Below are 22,572 nucleotides of genomic sequence, written 5' to 3'. Positions count from 1 at the left end.
ATGCATGTGAAGGCTTGTGAATGCATCATAGCAGGAATATTCCTGTACCCACCAGCAACATTCTCCTCATGGTGTTTGCACCTCCTTGATCATATAAAACACATATAAACACATTTTACAGATGTTGATTGGGAAACATGCTTTATTTATTTTACACTGGATCTTCCACTGGCTGATCCTGCTTCATTTATCATTGATCCATGAGTGCTTGGTTTATGTCCATGCTTCTCTGTGTGCCCATTGTGCCTATTCAGGTACAAATGAACACACAATCTCACCTTTGGCTCTGTTTCGGTATAACGTTTGAGTCGTGTGTTGTGTTTGTGGGTATTAAGCCGAGGCTTAATAAACGATGGCTCGTTCCGGTTGCTGGAGTAGCAGCAGAGGGGGCAGGGGGTGTCCAGAGTTACAGGACTTGGCAAATGCAAGGTGAAATCTGAACAAATTGCAGCTCATGAAGACGGATCGTGTGCAGCAGCGTTCGAAGTTGGTGCTGACGTTTTTGGAGAGAATGGGCCGCGTGGGCGCCAGCTGGCAGCGCCGGAGCTCTTTGCTCACATGTGTGGGTTGTTTGCGAGGAGAGGCCTCATTAGTGCTGGCTGCTCGGGGATTCTTAGTTTCCAACTAATTAAGGCCACATGCGCACATGTGTGACACCTGGAACTAAATACGGACGTCAGTTACGTCCTTCTCTTGCTACATCCTGAAGGAAGATCAGCCTCATGGGAATTAGCATCTTCTTCAGTTGTCAGTCATTGTGCCCAATTATTTATTTTACTTTAATCAGAATCATAATTTGAAGAATTAAGCCAAGACAGCTTTAATAATAAAATAATAGAATAATTATTCTTACTTGGTAAATGAGTGCAGTTCACGTGGGAATCGCTGTGGGAGCTTGCTGGGAATTTCCGTCATCACGTCTGAATGTGGGAGAAGGCCACTCTACTGATTCAGTATATGAGATTAATCATAACATTGACATCAGTACTTCCCAGTCAGCACAGTGTCAGCGTTGCACTGCTCCCATGTGACTTCACCTCTATTTGTCCTATTTATTGCTTCTTCCCTTTTAAAGAATTGCAATGTGGCTTTAATCACTATTTTTTGCCACTCATTTTATTTAAAATGGCAAACTGTTTCCCTAAGTATGCTTTAAATTTGGCCACTTCTGGCGGCGATACAAGGACAAGAACAATTAATTTGTGTTTGGTCTCCTCACAGATACATGAGGCATGTAAGGTGTGAACTGGCTTGTTGTTGTTCCAAACCGGGGCCTAGTTGTTAAATGTGTGGGTCTGGTGTTTGCTTTGACTCTGTGGAGCAGTTGCGACTGAGTTCATGTGAGTTAAGCGCAGCGAGGTTTCAATGCTTTGGCATTGATCTTTTGGCAATAACACACACACACACACACACACACACACACACACACACACACACACACAGGGTCTCATTTCAGAGTTCCCTCAATACGTCATGACTAATCAAACAGAGGAAAGTGTTACACTTGTGCTGGGTTGCTGTTTCTTTAGGCTCTTTACATGCGACCCCTGCTGCTATTTCTATTTTTCTGCTTGCTTCATATGCTGCAATAGTTTCATCAAAACCAACATTTATATAATTATTTTTGGGTCAAGTTTAGTGACTCTAATAAATCATAGTCACTTTAGCATAAACTAACATTAAGCACACTTTGTCTTTTTGTAACATGCATGTAAGTTAAGAGTTAAATGCTTAAATGCTAGTAGTAAAGGGGAACACTTATAGCCACAACATGTGACTACTGTACAGTATGTTTGTAGCAACTCTGAAGATCCTCCACTAAAGTGTTGAAAGCTGCAGGATGCACAGACTAAATTGTAGTGTTTGACAGCCCTGTGAAAACAGTTCTCCCCCTTCCTGACTCGCAGAGGTTGTTTCAGGAGGCAGGTTGAAGGAAGGGGACACAGGTGTGCGTACCTGCATTGATGCTGCTGCTGCTGCTGCTGCTGCTGCTGCTGCTGCTGCAGCATGGCTCTCTTCTCGGAGGTGAAAGCATGCTAGTCTTTAACATAATGACTTTGAGCACATGGGCCCCTGGAATCTGGCTCGCACATGTCTTCACGAGCGCCTTATTTTCCTCCTCCAACAAAAGCCCGCTTAGGTCATCTTCTACTAATTGAGCTTCTTAACACAACAGATTGTGCTACGATTTGTGGTTTCATGCAAGAGCTGAACAAACGTTCACCGTGAGCAAAGCCGTCGAGGGTTGGGGGTAGAGTTAGCGCTAGAGGGCCTGTCAGAGGCCGGAATGAAGGCTGAGCAGCGACAGGGCCGGGGTGTTTGTTAGCACAGTGTGGATGAGGTAATAAATCAAGCTGTCAGTTAGCTGCTGCACAGCATGTGCTGGGATCACGCCTCGTACGTTCCACATTGGATAGTATGTGATTGAGTCATTTAATTGCACCTCTATTTAGTAATTCTAATCAGTTATTTGTTGAATTCATCTTTCGCGTGCGAGATGATTGAAGCTGCCCCGCGCTCTTATTGCAAAGGAGCAGCCCTCAGTAGTTACACAGCTTGAGGATGCCTTGATTCCACTGGAGTGACATGAGCGTGACATGCCTTCCACACATGTGCCTCCTGGGCGAGTCCCACTCTGCACAATGCACTCTTCTTTACAAATGTGTGGGGTGACTTTGAAGATGTGAGGCCCGTATGATGTGGTTTCAGGAAGGGAGCGGAGCTGGCCATCTGTATCTGTTGTAGATATGAAAGGGCCGTAAATGACAACAGGCACTGAACTGGGGTGGGTACAGCTACAGGGTGGTGTCTCCAACAGTATGGGCATGATTAGTCCTGTGTGTGTGCATCCCTAACACACCCTCTCCTCCTAAGAATGATCTCTTTGTCTGTCTGGCACAGATAGATGCTGCTGGATTTATTTTTGCTGTTGTCAGCAGCATCATTCCTTCCTCTGTCATTAGTGCCCCATCCCGCCCGGTGCCTCTCTGCTTGCACCAGGCCACTAAGTGAATCGTTAGGATATTCAGCTCTTAAACCTCAACCACACTGACCATAAAAACCCCCAGATATCACTTGAAATCCCTTCTCGCTCTGCAGTGCTTCTCTTGGACTGCTATGCAGATTCGGGCAATCCGGCGGCCCCATTAATCATGCTGGTTCCAGGAACCGACCAAACGCTGGATGGTGTTCTGATCCAAGACCGGCCGTGGTGACCTTGGGTAGCGTTCCCAGAGGGAGGCCGCTGATGCCAGCCCATCCACAGTATGGTGTAATTAGCTACAAATGGTTGTCACCAGGCTCCAAGGAGGGGGTGACTGCAGCCCGGGCTGGCACCGTTGTCAGGCTGGAGCCCGTGCAGCCAATATGCACCAAATCCAGCACTTACTACTAGCACTAAAGCCTTTTATTCGTCTTGCACAGCAGTAAAACAAATTTCCAGCATGTCCAAGCCTGGTAGGAATAGTTATCCTGATATTTAATTAGCTTTCTGCTAATTGAATCAGGCAGCCATAGAGGATAGTGGCGGTGTGGCAGCGTGGTGCCAGCTCCTGAAAGCCTACACCGCTGAGAACCCGGGTCCTTCTGCACAGAGTGATTTTACATACATCCATTTTGCCTGCCTGTATTTTTAGCCTCGCATAGAATAACATCACGTTATATTCCACACAGCCTCAAATTACCTTCCAAATGTGCACCGTTGCTCTCTTTTGCCGCTCTATGACTGTATTTTCTCCCTCATCCTCATTTCTTTTCACCTCTGCTTCTGGTGTCCAAAAGCGAATTGATTTGTGGTTGAAGTCATTCCTTCCAACCTACTGCCCCCCCCCTCTGATTTATTTTTCCATTGGGGTCGAATGATTGCAACAACCTGTATTTTTTCTGCACTTAAAACGCAGGGTGACGTCTTTGTGGCGAGTAGTTAGTGATGATCGCCCTCCAACAAATTCTCCACAGTTCACAGAAGCTGACGCAGAGCTGGAAATTTTAGCCTGAGTTTTGCAGCTCCTGAAATATTCTTGTCCTGCCGTTTCCTCGGTCCATTGTTTGTTAAAAGCGAAGATGGACCGTATGCAGAATCCAGACAACTGGTGCAAGGGCCACCTTCTGGATATCTCATCCTGCGTGGTACTATATTTAACTCGGGATCAGTCCAGTTCATATCGCGGGCCGTCCCAGGGGGCTGAGGACTGCTCTGCTTGTGTCTGCACAGTGGACCTGGCCCCTGAGCGCCACTCATTGTGCTGCTGGCTCTCCTGTCTGCAGTTTTACTGTACAGCTCTATTCATGTGCTGACACAAATGGGGTTGGGAGGGGAAAGTGTGACGGCAAGGCAAAAATGACAAAAGCATGACGGCAGTGGCAGATTGTAAGTAAATCAGTACCTGTGGATGAAATACTTTACCAAAACTCAAATTTAAAAACCTCCTACTTGTAATTTTTAATTTGGTTTGAAATTGAAAGTAGAGTTCAAGCAGACTCCATTGTACAAGATATACGGCCCTCACATGTCAGAGGGCTCACTTCTCACATTCATGCTATTACAGCTGCATGTAAGGATTTACTCCATGTTGTCATTCCCTTAGATTACACTCCCTGCCCAGCTCCTGACCTTGCACATTCATTTTCATCTTCAGGAAGGGAGAGGGCAGAGGAAAGCGAAGTACGGAAAATAAGAGAGTGACTTGTGGCTCTTTGGAGGAGCAGGCTAAATGTAAGATGTTTCCAATTAACGGAGAAAAAGTGGCGGTAGGCGGTGGAGGAAATGAAAGGATAAAATGGCTGGTTTGATTTCCATCTTCCACATGCCCTGTCCCCCCACTGCTCTGTCCTATTTCTAGAAGCCTGCCTTCACAGTCACGTTCGCGGCCGTGAATCCTGACCTAAATGGGCCATGAAGACAGAACAGGATACAGAAAACCCAGTAATTGTTGAAAAGCCTAATTAGCCATAGATTAAAAGACTGAGAGGGAGTCTGTTTCTCAAGGGTGATGAAAGCTGCAGGGCAGCAGTTATTGATTTGAAGAGAAATAATTCTGATTCTGTGAGACTGGAGAGGTGCAAAGGAGCGGCTTTGTGCAGTGTTGTCTGTCATAGTGACAGCACACAGCGGGGCCAGAAACCAGAGAGGTCAGCAAACACGACTTTGTCAACAGAAACCTCAGAATTAGTCTTTACATTTAAACATCTGGTAGTTTGTTTCTGAAGCAGGTTAAACCAGCTGCAGTTTTCTTACTACTAAAGATCCTTTAGAAATGACACCAGCTACTGACAGTAATTGTGTAAATTAGAGAGCTGATTATTATACAGACGCTATTTAGACATAGCTGATAGGTCTGAAGGTCTGACATCAAAGCTGATAAGCACTCGTCAGATAACTGGAACATCTGCCTTTATAGTAGTTTGTGATACTGATGCGCTAACCTGATGCACAGAAGACAGACGCAGGACTCTGTATAAGAGATGGATGGAGATGCAGGGACTGTGATGGTTCCCATATGTGCACACAGACACCTGATCTTTGTCCCGGTGGGTGAATCAACAGTCTCGGGGAGCGACAGACGTGCTGTTCTGTTGAATTTCAGAAGGGAAATAACCATTGTAGAAGAACAGAAGGAGATGGAGAGATCTGTTTTGTTTATGTTGGGAGAGGATATTTCATAGACGCTTAAAACCATAATAGGGCAGACTGCTGACTGGCATTTTCCTGTGGCTACATCTGCGTCTGCACGGTTTAACCTGACTGGTGTCACTGGACTTATGTTAATATCATCACAGCTACCTTTGTTGAGCCTGTCTGAGCATTTCATCCCAACATTTACTCACATCTTGATGGAGACACCTGTGTGATAGGATTCTTTTACCTCCCCACTGTGGCTGATCCAGTCCTATAAGCAGGTGTTGTATTTTATCATTGGTCATGAACCGTTTTCAGGTCCGTGCGTCCTTGTCTGTGAAACCCATCAGCTTGGCTCCATTGTTTGGCCAATAAGGAAAATCATTTGTCTTCCGTTCTCCTTTTCTTTCCCTTTCTCTCCCTCCCATGTCGGCTGTGCCTCCTTTTCAAGTTTGCCGTGATCGATTCCTACTTGTCGTTAAAGTTCAGCGGTCGTAGGTGTATGTGATTTGGGGTGAATTTACAGCCGCAGAGGAGGGACACTATTTGGCGGCGTTTATATATACATACGTGCGCACACGCACACACACACACACACACACACACACACACACACACACACACACACACACACACACACACACACACACACACACACACACACACACACACACAGCCCAGATGTTGTGTCCTCTGGCTGCCCTACCGTGTTAGTAGTTGAGCGTGTGTCTCAGACGGCTGCGCTACGCTTCCTTAAGCTCAAAGGCCCAGAGCTAACTGGCTCCGGCAGCGTTGTGACAGCCTGAGGGATGCAGTAATGGCAAAACTATGCTCCTTCGCTCAATGAACAGGTCGTAGAGTCTGGTGTTTTTTTTATTGATCCCCAGACAGGATTTGTCTCTTTGTCCCCTTTACATCATTTGAATTTGGGGTCAGTTAACAAATGTCATTAGGATGAGGCAGTACTGTAAGTGCCACACAGTGACACACTCATGGTGCTCAGCATGACTGAATATGGTGTAAAGTGATGATGCAGACCTTTATACTGTTTACACTCGCATGACATCTGAACACATTCGGAATCTCCTGCTGCCGTCAGCCAGAGACGTGAATCATACACCACATGATCGCTCCGATAAAAGCACGGCTAGCGTGAAACAGACCTTGAGGTGATTAAAATAGTCTGTGCTCAACGTGTTCCTAGTTTGGTCAGAGTGCCAGTTCTGCATTGTCTTGCCCCTGGAAGGAAATCAGGCCGCGGTGCCTGCGATGAATCAGTGGCAACAAAATCTCTGCATGTCTGTTTATATCCTGCTGGCTTCAGCCTTTCGATCTCCCTCCCGCGCTCCTTTGTGATGTATTGCTTTTTTGGACGTCTTAGTTTACACTGGATCTGTCTGTTGCATCTGGGCTATTACTCAACAGACTCGCTTACATGAGCTTATCGAGGCGAATGTGCGCTCGGTTACCTGCACGGGGGACTGCTGCTGACTGCAGGCTGGAGAATGATCCACGGTCATGACTTAAGTGTTTACCCAATCCAGAACTTATTATCAACTCAGTCAGGGCTTTGCTAACGAAGCGTTCAGAAATGTGCTGCAGAGCCAGGTTAGCAAAGTGTTTTATCCACTAAGAGGGATTAGAAGCTATTTGGAAGCGTCCCAGGAGCAACAAAGCGTCTGCATCACACCCAGATGGTGTCAGATAAAACCCTGGTATGGACCAGGAGTGGGGCAGCAGAATTTCCCTTTCAAACTGTTTTGCGTTAGGTCTCCTCATGGTTTGAACCAGCAGCGGTCAGTGCACACACACACATCTGCTGCAGTTTGCAGTTTGTTCTGCTTCGCTGACGGACATAGTTCCAGCACAAGCCTTGAATCAAGGTCCAGGTTCGGGGGAAGTTCAACAGTTTGGGACCTGCACTTATTTTCTGACATTACAGTAAAAGAGCATGTACAAATGACACGATACGTTTACACGGCTGTGAGCAGATTTATGTGAAATGACTCATCCTAAAATCATTGTCTCATGTCTACATATCTATATCGCCTCAACAAGATAAGACGCAATCACAGCACCCTCGAGGGGAAGGGAGTGAACTTTGAGAATTCCTTTCATCAGAATCAATTAAACTGTGTCACTTCTGAAAACTAAGCGTCACCACCCTTATTTGACTTGATGTTTTTTGCATCATCATCACCAACACCATTATATAAACAATCATTTAATGTCTGCATATTCCATTCCCCATCTTGCTTACCCAGCTGATTCCTCTAACTCTCTCTGCTTGTGTTTAACCCTTTTTTTAACAGTGACGCACACTCTTCTTCTCTTTTCACGTCACGCTCAGACATCCAGCCTGCTCCGTGGGGACAGTGAGCCCGTAAAAATGACAGCAGTAATCTGGGGAGACACCGCGGGTTTAAAGGGGCTTGCGGCTGCTTTTCAATAGAAACCTCACTGTTGACCTCCAAGCGTTATGGGACAGCTTGATGTGAGTCTGCTTTTTAGTGCAGCGGATAAACCAGATGTGACCAGGATGCTCACCAAGCGAGTGGGGCTGCAGGACGTTACTTGTACTTGGGATCTGACGTTGGGAAGCTGTTTGGGCCTGCGGGGGGCGTAATTCAAAAGCATAAATTCAAGTGCCCCCACAAAACTCAACAGGTTGTTTCTTTTTCGCAAACGTGCACATTCTCTCGTTTCAACACGTGCAGTTGTTTTCGGTCTTCCTCCTTCACGGACCACCTATCTGGCCCAGACGGACGGGGCTGTTTTGCCACGTCTTCCCCATGGAAACCGCATAACAACCTGCCCGTCCCACACACACATGCACATGCAGTGTCACTGTTCTGTAATGCAATCTCCACTGGGGGCACAAGTCGCCTTGTCTCCTACACAAACAATAACAAGTGCTCCTTTCATGGGACAAGCCCTAATCTGTCCAGCACACAGATCTGTCGGGCACCTGGGAATAGTCCGGTCTTTCCTCCTTCCTCCCTGTGTTTTTTTCCTTGCTTCTTTACAAATCATTCACTCATTATCTTTAACTAGACCCCGAGGTTTGGTTCAAAGTCAGACTTCACTATACAGGTGTTGGTATTATTAATCAGCCAGCTGTGTGTAATCTGTCTTGTGTCTGAGTTGACTTTTTTACATGTGTCTCCTTTAGAGTGCCAAAGGTCTCCAGAACAACAAGGATTCCCGCGTTCTGTGGGCCAAAGACGACTTTTTACTGACCAGCGGCTTTGATATGGTGAGAAGCTGGAATAAACCTTTATAAAGCTGCCAAACCCTCCGATAGCAGCAGTGTTTACTGTTTGTGTTTGTGCCTGTGTGTGTAGATGCGCGGTCGTGAGGTGAAGCTCTGGGACGGCAGGAAGCTGAGCTCTTCGCTCAGCTCTGTGTCACTCGGCACCTCCAACGGGTGAGTACTGCATCTGTGTGTGTGGCCGCCGCACGCCTCCGACGCGGCGCTCGCAGCGTTTGATGTTGGTTAAGAGCGAGTGGGATTGTTGCGGCACAAAGTGTGACTGTGCGCGATGTGATGCACACTGTAAAGGTTCCTTTTGACTGTGTGGACGGGCGTGCAGACCTCCCAGACCGCCACATTCCTGTCATTTCCACACACAGAGTCCCCGTGTGTTTCTGTCCATAACCGGCGTGAAGGGTCAGGAACAGCAGTCGACACATTGACACTTCTCCCCTCCGTTCGTCGCCCGTCATTCCGGCTGCCGGTCTCCTGCAGTCGCTGTGTTTGTTTTTCCAAACACAGCTGCTGAGGACGGGAGGAGAGCGAGAGCGTGGCGGGTCGGCAGAGAGGAGAGGAATGAAAGCGGGAGTCGAGGGTGCGGGTGGGAGTGAGGATGACTTGGTCAGATCCAGCTCATGCATTATGTTTCTGGTGGTTAGACCCATTTATTATATTTATTATTGCTTCACTTTAGCGAGGTAGCAGCAGACGGCACTCTGCTTCCTCTGCTTTTACTGTGGCAGCAAACACTCCATGTTGTTCTACCGGATGTCATGGTTTTATCCTTCCATATGGAAATAATGTCTGCTAATAACATGTTTAGACCGTGTCCCAGCAGGCTCCCAAATAAAACCCTCACTCCTCTCTCTGCCCTTCTGCTCAACACTCATCTCCACTCCCTCCACTTCCTCCTTCGTTTGAGTGAGACACTGTGTTGCCTCTTTGGAATCCATTGTATTGTTTGGGGCTGGTATACATTTCATGGACATGGGGAATATCTGATGCCAGTGTCGCTGCATTTTTACTTTCTGTTGCCAAGATAAATGTTTTGTTTGTGACATTCATACTAGATGTTTGGAAAATGCCCACACAGCATTTTTTAAATGGCCTGAACGTGGCGTCTGCTGAAAGCCACAAATGACAGCGTTAATGAGTTAATTCATTAAAAGGTGTGTCTCCCTGGTGTGTGCTTGTAGACAGAGGAATGTTTAGGTTTACTCACAGTCTGACGGTGTCACTGTGAGGGAATGTGCCACTAGTGTGAGGACTTGTCCAGTTGTCCAGCTCATCTGCGGCTAAGCTGTTACGCATGCGTCTAATGACTCCTCACTCAGCCACTGTCTGCTTTGTGACTGTCTACCTCTTTTTATTTATCACAAGAGCTCACCATTAAGTAGCTTTGACTTGTGAAATGTCTTTGCATTTGTATACATTATACACAAATACTTTTGTTTACGTTAGTTAGACAGATTATTTTCTCACATTTGCTCCACATGATGCTGACCAGCGCTGAAATGAAACAGGTAGGCAGTTAAAGGATGGTTGAGACTTTTACCGATATTGTTTCTTTTCCCATTTTTTTTCAGTTCCTACATCTTTTCTTGTCAAAGAATAACCCTGTGGCCTATTTCTAGATAAGTAGTAAGTTCAATACAGTATGTTCTTTATTGTTCACCATTGACATAGTCTGTTTTTAACTAAACAGAGACATGGAGGCTGGTGTCTGTGCCTCATTCCAGTTATCTTAACCACCATTTAATCACTATCTCATTGTGCAGTGTAGCTTTTCAAACTTTATGTGGTTTGATATTATGGTTGAAATTTTAGGATAGTTTTATTATGCTGTATGTATTTCTCTACAATGAAAATAATGAAAAGAATTTTCATAATCATTATTTTTTGAGGTTGATAGATTTGACCACCACTAGCAAAAGAAGGAGGCTTTAGACATTTTAGGCCTGAGCTGCTCATGCAGATGCATACTTTCTAGTTTCTTGTCTGTTTTTGATTCAAAGGGCCACATTAAGCTACAGTAGGAGTGCAACTGGAGCAGTGTGCTGGCTGCCTTGTATCATTTTAGCTGTGCTCGTCCACAACTTTCAGTAGGACTGTTTTCTTTGGAGCTCTGCGATATAGAGAGGTCCGTGAGCCAGAGCCTTTAAAATTGGGCTGTGGGTGGAATATAATTTGGGTAGAGAGTAATGTACGGAAAAGACTTTTTTTTCGTAGGGATTGGAAAGAACACTGAGAAACTGTGGGATGGAAGGTGTGTTTTTAACTACACTATGTAAAGGCAGCAATAATGAGCAGTTTTCCATGGAAGCTGCACATATGCATCCTGGAAAAGAGCATGGATCTCTGTGTACCACTCTCTTCCGACTCCTGATGCCTTTTTTTAATGAACTAGAACTGGAGTAATGAGGCTAATTAGGCCACAACCAGCCATGAAGATGTGTGAGACGTCACTGAACACGCCTCCCGTTCATTCGAGTCCCGACACTCCAAGTAGCGATGACTTGTTGCTGGTAGTAACTTGTTATTGACACGAAGCTGACAGGAGTCTGCATGACAAAGCTATGACCTCCAGGGAGAACACTGGCTTTCACCCTAAACCCCATAATTGTCTTCAGTCACTACCAATGTTCTACTCCACTCAACTACTACAAGGGAACACATGTACGCGTTTACGCCAAGCATCTTCTGTTACTCCTCATCTTGGCGCCCCTCCTGCCCGTCTTCCTTCTGAAATGAGGCTGATTAAAACAGATCACTCTGACCTGCAGCGCACCTCTATCCCGCCTGTCGATTGGAGAAGACATAAACCACGTCCCTGGAGGGTCGACCCCGCTGTTTACCCAACTCAGTCACGGGTTACACAAAGAACTCGCCCTCTGAGGCAGTCCACGCTGACAGATCGGGGCTGTTAGCTGACTGGAGCGTTTGCGGCGGAGGGGTGGGAGTGGGACGGACCCCAGGTGTGATGCACGTACGCGTCGCACAACCTATTTATGTGTGCTTTTTCTAGCAGGGTCGTGCCTGAGAGCACGGCCAGCCATTGGGTGTAATTGAGCTAAACTCCCTTTAATCAGATGGATTGAGAAGAGGCCTGCGTCCCAGAAGGGGTCCAGCCTTTTGCAGAGCAGTTCCCCCTTTTCTCCCAGCCCAACCCAGGCCATCTGAAATCAGTCCCAGATGAAGGCTTTCCTGTGGGGATTAGGTGCAGCTGGAGCACTCTTAACCAAACCAGACCCCAAGCAAGAAAATGTGAAAATGCCACAGAATGTCTGAATAACAGTTGGACCTTGTCTGTTTCTCCAAGTTGGCTCTTTGGAACTAAATGGAGCATTGTTTTGGAAATGCAAAGGTAGAATCCCGACTCTATGCTCGGGGTTAAGTCGTCAGTTCAGTCGCTGCCCGCCATCACCGCGGCCTTGTGGAGTGTAGGGTAAAGATGTGACCGCACACGCCCCGTCAAAGGGCCTGAACTCGGCCTCCTGACAGCTGAAACGTGGGGTCTGTAGTCTGTTAGTCATTTGGGGTTTCAGATGAGATTGAGTGCAGGGGGGGGGTCGACAAAAGCAAAGCGAGGGACACAGGTCTGAATTTCCCTTCTCGCATTGTTTCGAAGATAGTGTCCTTCAGATTTTATGAACTTCTTGTGTAAGCACATGCGCTGATATTTGGATCACTATTTGTTTCACCGCTCTCCTTTGACTTTTGACTCTCAGATACAACAGAAGTGGAACTAGGCTTTTGAAGATACGGTACTAGGGTCTGGGATTGTAATTAAGTGTGTGTGTGTGTGTGTGTGTGTGTGTGTGTGTGTGTGTGTGTGTGTGTGTGTGTGTGTGTGTGTGTGTGTGTGTGTGTGTGTGTGTGTGTGTGTGTGTGTGTGTGTGTGTGTGTGCGCGTGTGTGTGTGTGTCTCTTTTTACAGCGGAGCCTAATCGAGCTTTGCAGAACTGGTAAAAACACATGGAAGTATGCGGCGTGTTTGGCAGGGAACATTTAATATAATTCACAGAGGGTTTTGATTTCATCCCGCAGGTATGCGCTTAGCACTCCAGGGATCAGAAGGACTCTTGCATGAAAAAGCCTCCTCGTCTGCCTCTAGCTCCTTCTCCACCTTCTGAGCCCTATTCTTTTCACCATTTCTCTCATTGTCTCCACAGTTTGGTTTGATTTCATGCTGACTAAACTGGCGGTTGCTACGTGGCAGTTAATACCTCGATGCTGCTTAATAACTGCACGAGTGACTGAAAACTGTGTCAGGCTTCACTTTCCATTTTAGAATAGTTGCACTTGTAGCTGTTGTGCTTTTCTTGAACATCTGGATTTTTTTTCCCTCCTTTTTAATAAAAGGGGCTCTGGCAATAACATCCCAAGTGCATTTCATCACTTTTCTCTCAGCTCTGTGGGGTAGATATTCAGTAGCTGATTGTCTGATAGAGATGTGAGGAGGCTGGGTTGGCAGAGGACTCGCGGCTAAAGTGGAACCAGCACAAACCATTATGAACAACACATGGATGCACAAGGGGAAGAACAAATCCACCATTAAGTGTCAGTGCAAGGGGTTAGTATTTGGGGGGGTTCAACAAGGGTTTCCAAAATAAAAGGTTGCGTAAAGGTTCAGAAAGTTCAGTTAATGCATCACTTTCATCTGGAATTAGTCATAGTGTACTTTACTATGTACAGTATTTATATAGCCCAATATTAATCTGCATCTCATCTTTTTACTTTAAGCTTTTATTGATTGTCTATTTTTTTCTTCCATGTGTTTTTGTAGCTCATTGAATTCATATGTGTGCATACACACACACACACACACACACACACACACATATATATGAATATAAGTTCTGACTTTCATCCACCTCCAGCTCTTTCAACACATGTGCGTCTGTTATAAGACTCGTGCTTGTCCCTTTTGCGAGCGTCAGCGCGGCCGAGCACCCGTTTTTAAATCATGCCTCACTTCTGGACGTCAGTCACCTTTTGGCCGCCGGCCGACGCTCTGCTGTGGTGGAGGGAACAATTTGAGTGATGGAGAGAAGTGTGTTTCCCATTAGTGGGTGGTTTCCTCTAGCCCGCGCTCCACCCGCCCCTGCCCTACAGCCTCGTCTCCACCGCTGCAGACTGGCAGCCTGTCACGGCACACTTCACGACGATCACTAACGAAAGTACAACTTAACATATCAGAGGAAACGTATACGAGTGCTGTTGCTGCAGGTTACATTGCAATATTCTATAAATACTTTTCTACTCTATGTACTCTACTTAGACTCATCATCACTGTGCTTTTTGTTACTCTATTGCTGATGTCACACCTGCAACAGGTAGCAGTGTTGGCTAATTCTACATGCGTCGACGCAGAACACACTTGCTCCAACACTGGTCAGCGAGTTATTCTGCCATGTCTGGTAATTCGGCACATCTGAAGCTGAACAACACAGTCATTGTTTCATTACAGATTCAACCAAATAACGATGGCCACTGTCCAGGCACTCTCAGCCAATCATTCCTGCCAAAGCTGAACTCATAATATGTCAACCAGCCTTTCCTGTGTGTCAGCGATCTGTGCAATATCAGCACAACACTCATCCACATCTGGTTGTACAGTTGTTCCAGCCCAAGTCGTCTTTTTTTTTAAACGAGTACAAGTGAGCAGACTTTTCCTATCATATAATAGAAGGAACAGGCTAGGTGGATTATCTGCTCATTGTATTCTGTTTTATGATCATGTTTCCATGATAGGAACCAGTAATCCTGGACCTGTCATTGGCAGGCGATGTCTGAGAGGGAAACTCGAGGAAACCGAAGGAAATTGTTTATTGAAAAGGCTCCCTGATTGGCTGATGGCAGGTGAGCCGCATGCTCCGATGCGGATGCCGCTCATATGGACCCCATTTGTTGGCCGTCGCTGAGGAAACATGTCATTGTCAGATGGGAGAAATATGACCCGCTCGGTTTGATCCAGACAGTGCTGAGGCGCGACGCTGCTCGCGGTCTGCTCGTCTGCTCTCACGCTACGAGCGGCGGCCGTAGTCGCCTGCCGCGTTTCCATTTTGATGATGCAGGCGAGACGCGCGGTGCATCTACGTGCACACTCTTATCAGCGTACAGTTTGTAAAAGAGCAGCAAAGGACTGAAAGGCTTCAGCACCTGTCAGGACTCACTGGTCTCTATGGTAATGTTATAACAACATGAAGGGCTCTGCACCTGCGTAAACCCCCTATTTTTCTACCCAAGGTTATGTGCATTCACATCTGTGCAAGTTCTCTTGGCTAAGCAGATTAAAAATGTAATTAAAACTTAATTGGTGGCTGAGTTGAGGAGGTGGTAGCAGCCAGGAAATAATTTCTTCATTGTGCAAGGAAGTTGAAGGGGGAGAAGAAAAGAGAAGGTGGGGGACCCTCGGGGGGGTTGGTCTTTACTCTCTGTGCTCTTAAAGAAAGCTCTGTGGACTTTCCATCTCTTACCGTCGTCTGAAAGTCCTCTATATGTGGCTAGCTGACATTATTTCTGCAAGGTCAATTAGTCGGCCGGCTATTGTGTGAGTGCTTTGTGGAGCAGGAGGCCCGAAGAGCCGTCTTTTGTGCAGGACTGTTTCCTCTGGCAACAAAAGATGATGAGGGAAGCAGACTTCACAGGACTTTTGTGGGCGTTGGGGTGAAAATAAAGCCGCTAGTATGGCCACAGTCACTGGTGCAAACACACAGACCTACGTAGGTGATTGTGAAAAGGTGCCTAACTGTGGGGAGCTGCCTTTCATGAAATCTGAAGAGTTTGTCAGCTGGCACTCGTCCTCTGCTAGTGCTTCCTGTCCTGCTTGGTTGTCCGCTGGTCTGTTTGTGGACACATGAGGGATTGTGCACCAGGATAGGGGCACTCATCTGGAGCTGTGTGTGTGTGTGTGTGTGTGTGTGTGTGTGTGTGTGTGTGTGTGTGTGTGTGTGTGTGTGTGTGTGTGTGTGTGTGTGTGTGTGTGTGTGTGTGTGTGTGTGTGTGTGTGTGTGTGTGTGTGTGTGTGTGTGTGTGTGTGTGTGTGTGTGTGTGTGTGTGTGTGTTGAGGGCGTGTTGGCCACAGGTGTCTTTCACATAGCCACCGAACCGTGAGCTAGAGGGGCGGCATTCCTACCAGCAAGCCGGATGGGTCGCTGTCACACACGCACACACGCCTGAACACATCTGCATTTTTTGTCTCCTTTTTTCATCACACGCAGACCCTAACTAAACAGCATTCACCAGCACTCAGCAGGATTTGACGGCACAGTGACGTAGATTTAATCATCCATGTCTGACTTTAGTCGTGCATTCAAGCGCAAGAAAACCGATAACAGTAACAAGATAGTGTGCATGAAACAAGGAGTATGGATCCTGCTGCTTTGTTTTCCTTACAGTTAGTTGTTGAGTTTACGTCCTGGCTGACTTCACGCCTGACCCTGGTGATTGATTACAAGCTGCTGCTGTCCAGTCGCTTGGACCGGAGTAATGACGAAAGTTTGAGAAAATAGCAGCTTTCAGTTTCTTTTTTCCACACCAGGAGCGAAACGTTCTGAAAAACACACAGTGTAAAGCTGCTGTGCCTGTCCAGCTTCATACCCACATGATTACTGCGGGCACAAAACTGCTGTTGTCCTGCTGTTTTCCTTTTGCAGTGCATTTCTATATATGCCATGTGTGTGAACTGGGTCCTGGGGCGAGGGTGAAAAGGCAACTCCTTCACAAAGCACCTTAGGCAAACATGTTTAACCAGCCCAGAAAGAAGCAGAGGCCCAAGGTGTTCAAAAGGCCTCTTGTTCCTCTGAGGCCGAGGGGACAGAAGTAGGCGAGCTGCTGGGCTTTTCACTGCGACCCGCCTGTCGCTGCTGTTTTAGCGGAGCGGTCCTTTCATTACCATCACAGGCTAGAGAGCTGAACGCACGTGCTGGTATTATTCTTAACCGTTTCCCACACATCCTGGACATGATGGTCCACACACGGGCCACTGGTACTGTGAAGCACAGATGTGCCCATATGCAGTGATTAACCACTTATTGTGTCTCTAATCTGAGTGACGTTGAGACGAGTATGTTTATATCTGCTCTCATTCTGGTGTAGTGTTGTTTCCCAATTAGACATTTTGACTCCAGCCTTTCAATGTGACCGCCGTCGTATTCCTTTTTTTTTTTTTTTTTTTTTTTTTTTTTTTTACGACCGCCGTCGTATTCCAGTCACTCAGAAACTAATGGACCAGAAAAGAATTCCAACTTTGCCATTGTTCAGATATTTTTGTCCTCCCTCAACCGCTCTCTGTGTTTGGACCATAACGAAGACGGACACGCGAGGCATCAAAACTGGAACGGAGCGAACCGCACGCTGCAGAAACCAAGGTCGTTAAGAGACGTGCAGCCTTGGAATAGCACACGGCAGCATCTCCAAAACCCCAAATCCACAGCGACTGGAGCCGGTCCCGTAGGAACAGATAAGGATGAGACGCTCACAGACTCACAGAGACGGGCACTGAGGAGACGCGAGGCTGTGTTTGCTGCAGAGATGGAGCTGGCACCAAACGTTCTGCTCATGACCTTTAGTGGGTTTTGTGTAAATTATATCCCTTGCGATTGGAAAATATGTTGTGGTTAAACCGGAGAGACCCCCTCCCCGTCCTCCTCCCTTCATCTCAGTCTGCTGCCGTTTACTGTGTTGCAGGAGTGCTCCATCCATCTTTCAGACCGACCTCTGTGTACTCCTTCTTATCTCGCTCTCAACATTCATTCTCGTGTTTATGAAGTTATTTTAGTTCTCTGCCTGTTCATTCATCACCTCCCCTTCCCTCATCCTGATGTGGTGCCTCGGGTTCAGCCTCCTCCAGCTTCTCTCTTCCTTCATTCTCCATCCCCACAGTTATTTTCTGCTGTGCACGGCGGCCACATTTAGATTGTGGTCGCCTGGGAACTGATGGCTGCATTAGTTGGGGGGTCTGTTGAATCGCTACCTTCTCTAGGCCACAATGGGCCTGATGAAGACTGATGCGGAGTTTCCACTGGGGTGAACCCGTAACTCCTACCCTGAGGCCAGAGCCTGGGCTGGCAGGCACCCACACAGGCACGTGGCGCCAGCCTGCCCAGCGGGTGTCTTTGTTTGCGTTTTCTTTGTGCAGCGGCAACGTTTTTTTGGGTTGTAGTACCGTAGCACCACCCCGGCCAACGCGCCACCTTCTCTCGGACAGATGCCCTCTGCGACCCTGGCCGAGCCCTGGACACTCGCGGCTTTTGAACGGGCTGTGGCACGTATCATTTTAACTAAACTGGACGGGTCGGCTGTGCCTGTCCACATGCTGCAGGGCCTAGGCCATACTTAACGGACCTGAGTGGTGGTTTTTGATGTTTTAGCTCATGAAGTACAAACTGTGTATATTTAAAATTACTACCTATCATTTACCAAAGTGGACCCCAAATCTTGACTTCCTTGAATCCTGCATGAAATTCTACTTGCGCAGACTTGAAACGTCATGTAATTATATTGCAAACTGTTTTTTAATTCGCTCCTTGGCAGCTCGACGGCGGCAATCATCATTTGTAATTGTAGTTAATTTGATAAACTGAAATAGATAACAATAAAACAAAGAGTGCCTGTTCAGTCGCGACTGGTGAGGTTACGTAAACCATCGCTCTAATTACCGAACGCCGGCCTGTAAAAGTCAGCCTTATCCTGATCTGCTACTCATTCACCACCTCACCACCAATCAGCACACAGGCACTTGCAACTGTCCAGACCTTCCCCGTGGACAGGATTAGCAAGGTTTTGTGCGTCTGAGCGTAATGACTCTGGCTCTTAAACACACCCTTCCTCTGCACTGAAACAAACAGGTGTTTGTTGGCCAGAAGCTGACTGCACTTTATTGTAGTTCACTAGTAGGGGTCAGAGGTCAGGTGGCTCCAGCCCCGAGACGCAGGATGTTTGAGCCATTGAATCCTGCCAGCGAACCTTTAGTTGGCTGCGGATGTTTGGGGAAGAGAAATTAGTTTGATTGACAGGGAGCACTCAGAACACGCCACATTGTGTTTTTGTTCACTTACGGGTAAGTAATTTGTTTGACAAATTTCTAACCAGATATCCGCTAAACCTTAATTTTGCAAATGCGCAAGGTGCAGCTTTGCATTAGACACAAAAAAGTGTTCACTGTTGACAGAACTGAAATGGAGCTGATAGCTACAGGTACAGCACAGCAATGGGTTCCTGTTCTGCAAGGGCTGCATGTAAATCATGCTGTCTAGCCACCTGCTGTGATGATAAGGATTACAGGCACATACTGCGTGTCTGTCACCACACACACACACACACACACACACACACACACACACACACACACACACACACACACACACACACAGTGCTGCAGCGGAAATCTTTTCAATCCTACTTAAATAAATTCGCTGCTGCACAGCTAATTGACTATGTGCATATTTTATTTCTGAAACATGATGTGTTTGAGTGAGTCGAGCTAATCATTCGAGTACTTGCTGTTTTTACTTGCCCGTACCCGTAATACGCCCACCCACGTTACAGCAAAGCTCCGCTCAGTCTGAGATTACACAGGAGTTCCAGCCACAAACAATGTGGAATCTGCAGATGTGTATACACGGCGCAGCCATGATGCAAGTGGAGTTTGAAAGTTAGCGCAGGATGTGTACACAGCAGCGTTTGATGAATGTGCGCCGGTGTCTTAGGGGGGAGACGGATCTGGGCCCGAAGGCTTGACCCCTAAAGCTTCAACGGGCTTGTTCCCCGTCAGAGTGCTGCTCCCAGGTTATAAATAAGCCTCCGCTGTTGTGCTTGTGCAGCAGGTTTTGAGTCTAAAGTGTTGCTCTTGATTTCACCCAAGAAAATGAATAATGGGGGAATAAAAAGGAGTCAAACCAGCCAGTAGGAATGCGTAAGTGCATGATTGCTCACTTTTCTGAGTTTAGTTCCTGATCTGAGGGCTGTAATTTTATTTTCTGTTTATATCAAGTGAAGACCTGGCTCAAATCGGGATTAGTTCCAACACATGCTGTTGTTCTGGCCATTTGCTTACAGTATTTAGCTGTGGGTGCATTTTACACCAGCAGGGAGTCGCTGCAGTTAAACTCAAACACAGGAACTAATGTCCGTAGCGTGCCAGACGCAGCAGTCGCCCACCTGACCGAGCTGCATACAGCATTACATTTTACAGCGCATTACAAGAATCATATGTTGTGTATTTTAATATTGCTTGACATCCAGGCCTTTGCGTGTGTATGCCCAGTGTTTTTCCTGCAGGGTCGGCAGAAGTCCTGCTGATCTGGGCCGACGAATTGAGGCTCTGAGTAATATTGTTTTATTCGGGCTGTGTCAAGTTGCATGTGTGGCCGCTTGCAGTGACAATGAGCTTCAACAGATCCTACATGTGATGATTACTCCCCATTTGGCATTTTATGATTTGTAGAGAAATGTTTTGAAGCTGTAGCTTAATTTTTAGTCTTTCTTTTAAGATTCTTTTTAGACTTTCAGAGACCAAATTGCAAATAACAAAGCAACTCTACACAAAAAACAAAGAGCACCACATGTTTGTATTTTGCACATAACAATTTAATTTAAACAATCCCATAAAAATTTGTGATCTTTGCCAAAGTAAAAATGACTCGCGTGGTTAAGTCTGCACCTTCCCCGCCCTCTGAATGTTTATTACAGCAGCATTTGATAAAAACCAAACTGGTAGCAGTAGACCATTATTTTAGTCGTCGCAGGAGCGATGACAGCTGAGAGTGACGGTCACGTGCCGCGTTTTCCTGCTGTCTGGACTCTTTGGCTGGAGGTTTTGAGGCGTAGGAATGCCAACAAACACGAGAGCCTGACAATGCTAATAGAACTGTTCAAAATCAACAACTGCCATTTTTCTTCCCCAGAATCATTGGATTTGACTTTGCTTTTAATTTACTTTGAACGAAAGGTAAACACTGGATGATGGACCAGTATTGTACCAATGTGTGTTAGTATTTCATTCATTCACCCTCGATGACCTAACGCTTGTAACGGCATGCTCATGTTTTTCTGAGTAAACGCAGACACTGTGCCTTCATTACCCTTAAATCCTACAGTCCAACTATAAAGCCACCTGCCCTGCACCGACAGAGCATAGAAACAATGACACAGCCAGGATGGAAGGGAATCAAACGGCCATTTGTTTTTACATCTAATAATTTACCGAGCAGCACGTGGAATGAATCGCATGTGCGCCTGCCATGTTGCCAAGAACTAACCAAAGTCAAATTCCTCCCTGTGCTTTCTTTTCCTGTTTTTCGTGGCCTCGCACGTCTCGTCTTTCGCCTTCTTGCTGTTTTTTGCTGGAGCGGCGTCTGAGCCATCTGCTGGCACAGACTGGCAGCTGTGTGGCACACCGCCCCCCGATCTGTTATTAGGGCCTCAGAAATACAGTATTTGGAGGCAGGAAGAGGTAGAGTGTGGAGCAGAGGAGCTGGAGCCTCTCACCGTGGGGAAACGAGGAGGCCAAAATCTGGAGCCAAAGAACCAGGTTCCCAAAACAAAGTCGTGGCGCGTTTTCCCCGCTCGCTTCTTTTGCTTTCCTCTTTTTTAAAGTTCAACGCACTCGATGGTTAGCATGTTAATTACGCGCAGCTGTATGTCTCAGACAACAAAAAATATGACTCGTGACGGGAGGAATTATTCGTGAGCAATAAGCATTTTCTGCTTCTTGTGTCAACATAATTGTGAGCTGAATGCCCCTGTTGTCTGTGTTCAGTCTGTGCGCCCAGTAGCTGACTGTAAATCCTGAGGCTGATGGTTGGAGGTTACTGGTAGGTCAACTGTGATGTGTGGGCAGCAGAGCTGCTTGGAGAAAAGGGGGAAAACGGGAGCGAAAGAGATGGGATCGCAATACAATATTCAGATGTGCATGGGAAACACACGGGCTACTTGCAGCCACGTGACCCCGCGCTTTAACACGTTGTTCTTGGCCGTCTCTTTGTAGCCCTGGAATGAAATTAGCAAGCAGAAAACGAGTGCGCGAGTGAGAGAGAAACAGGACGGAAGAAAGTGGAAACAAGTGCAAAAAGTATTTACTCAGAAGTAATTCCATATGGATTTCTTTTTGGTTAATAATTGCGAAAGAAGGGCCCCTTGAAACTACAATAGAGGCCTTTGAGCAGCGCAGGCTGAGTCTGAGCGTCAAAGCTGGCTCGCATCCAGGGACCAGGTTTCTCTTAAAGCCAGGCGAAGAAAAGAGAGACTGTTTTATGGAAGGAAAGGAGAGAAACATGCACACACATTAACACACACACACACACACACACACACACACACTCCCTCTGTGTTCCCTCTGCTTTTCTTATTCGTGTACGTGAACATTTGCAGATGCCTGGCCACAGAAATGAACAGAAGCATTTGTGCATTCTTTCAGCCACAGGCATCATTTACTGTATCTGGCATCACCTGTGTGTACTTTTACACTACCTCACTCATCTCCTGGGCATATGCTTAATATTATCTATTACCCCTTCATTTTACACGTTACATCTACATTTTTCCTTAGCTCTGACCCATTAAGGACGCAGGAATGGACCTCCAGGCAGTCTATTGTTGTTGTCGTTTGTTTTATTTTCCTCTGGGAAGTTTGCTCTCCGGGAGCAAACGGATATAATTGCCTCTGCATGACAGGAGTGCTGCTGTTTTATGTGTTTGAA

The 22,572-nt window shown here is 46.6% G+C and overlaps 1 protein-coding gene across 2 annotated transcripts in view; it reads left to right on the top strand.

Annotated features, from left to right (window-relative positions):
* Nucleotides 1–22,572, top strand: part of LOC114860703 (mitochondrial import inner membrane translocase subunit TIM16-like) — a 71,111-nt gene that overhangs the window by 10,812 nt on the left and 37,727 nt on the right. For both annotated transcript variants that reach the window (XM_029159488.2, XM_029159486.2), the window contains exons 8-9: nt 8,790–8,873; nt 8,962–9,044. In XM_029159488.2, coding sequence (XP_029015321.1) covers nt 8,790–8,873; nt 8,962–9,044 — 167 coding nt within the window. The remainder of the gene's footprint in view (nt 1–8,789; nt 8,874–8,961; nt 9,045–22,572) is intronic.

This window comes from Betta splendens, chromosome 8 (genome assembly GCF_900634795.4).
Source record: "Betta splendens chromosome 8, fBetSpl5.4, whole genome shotgun sequence".
Lineage (NCBI taxonomy): Eukaryota > Metazoa > Chordata > Actinopteri > Anabantiformes > Osphronemidae > Betta > Betta splendens.
Note: the sequence above shows the minus strand (reverse complement) of the source record. Positions and strands in the feature narration are given on the sequence as shown.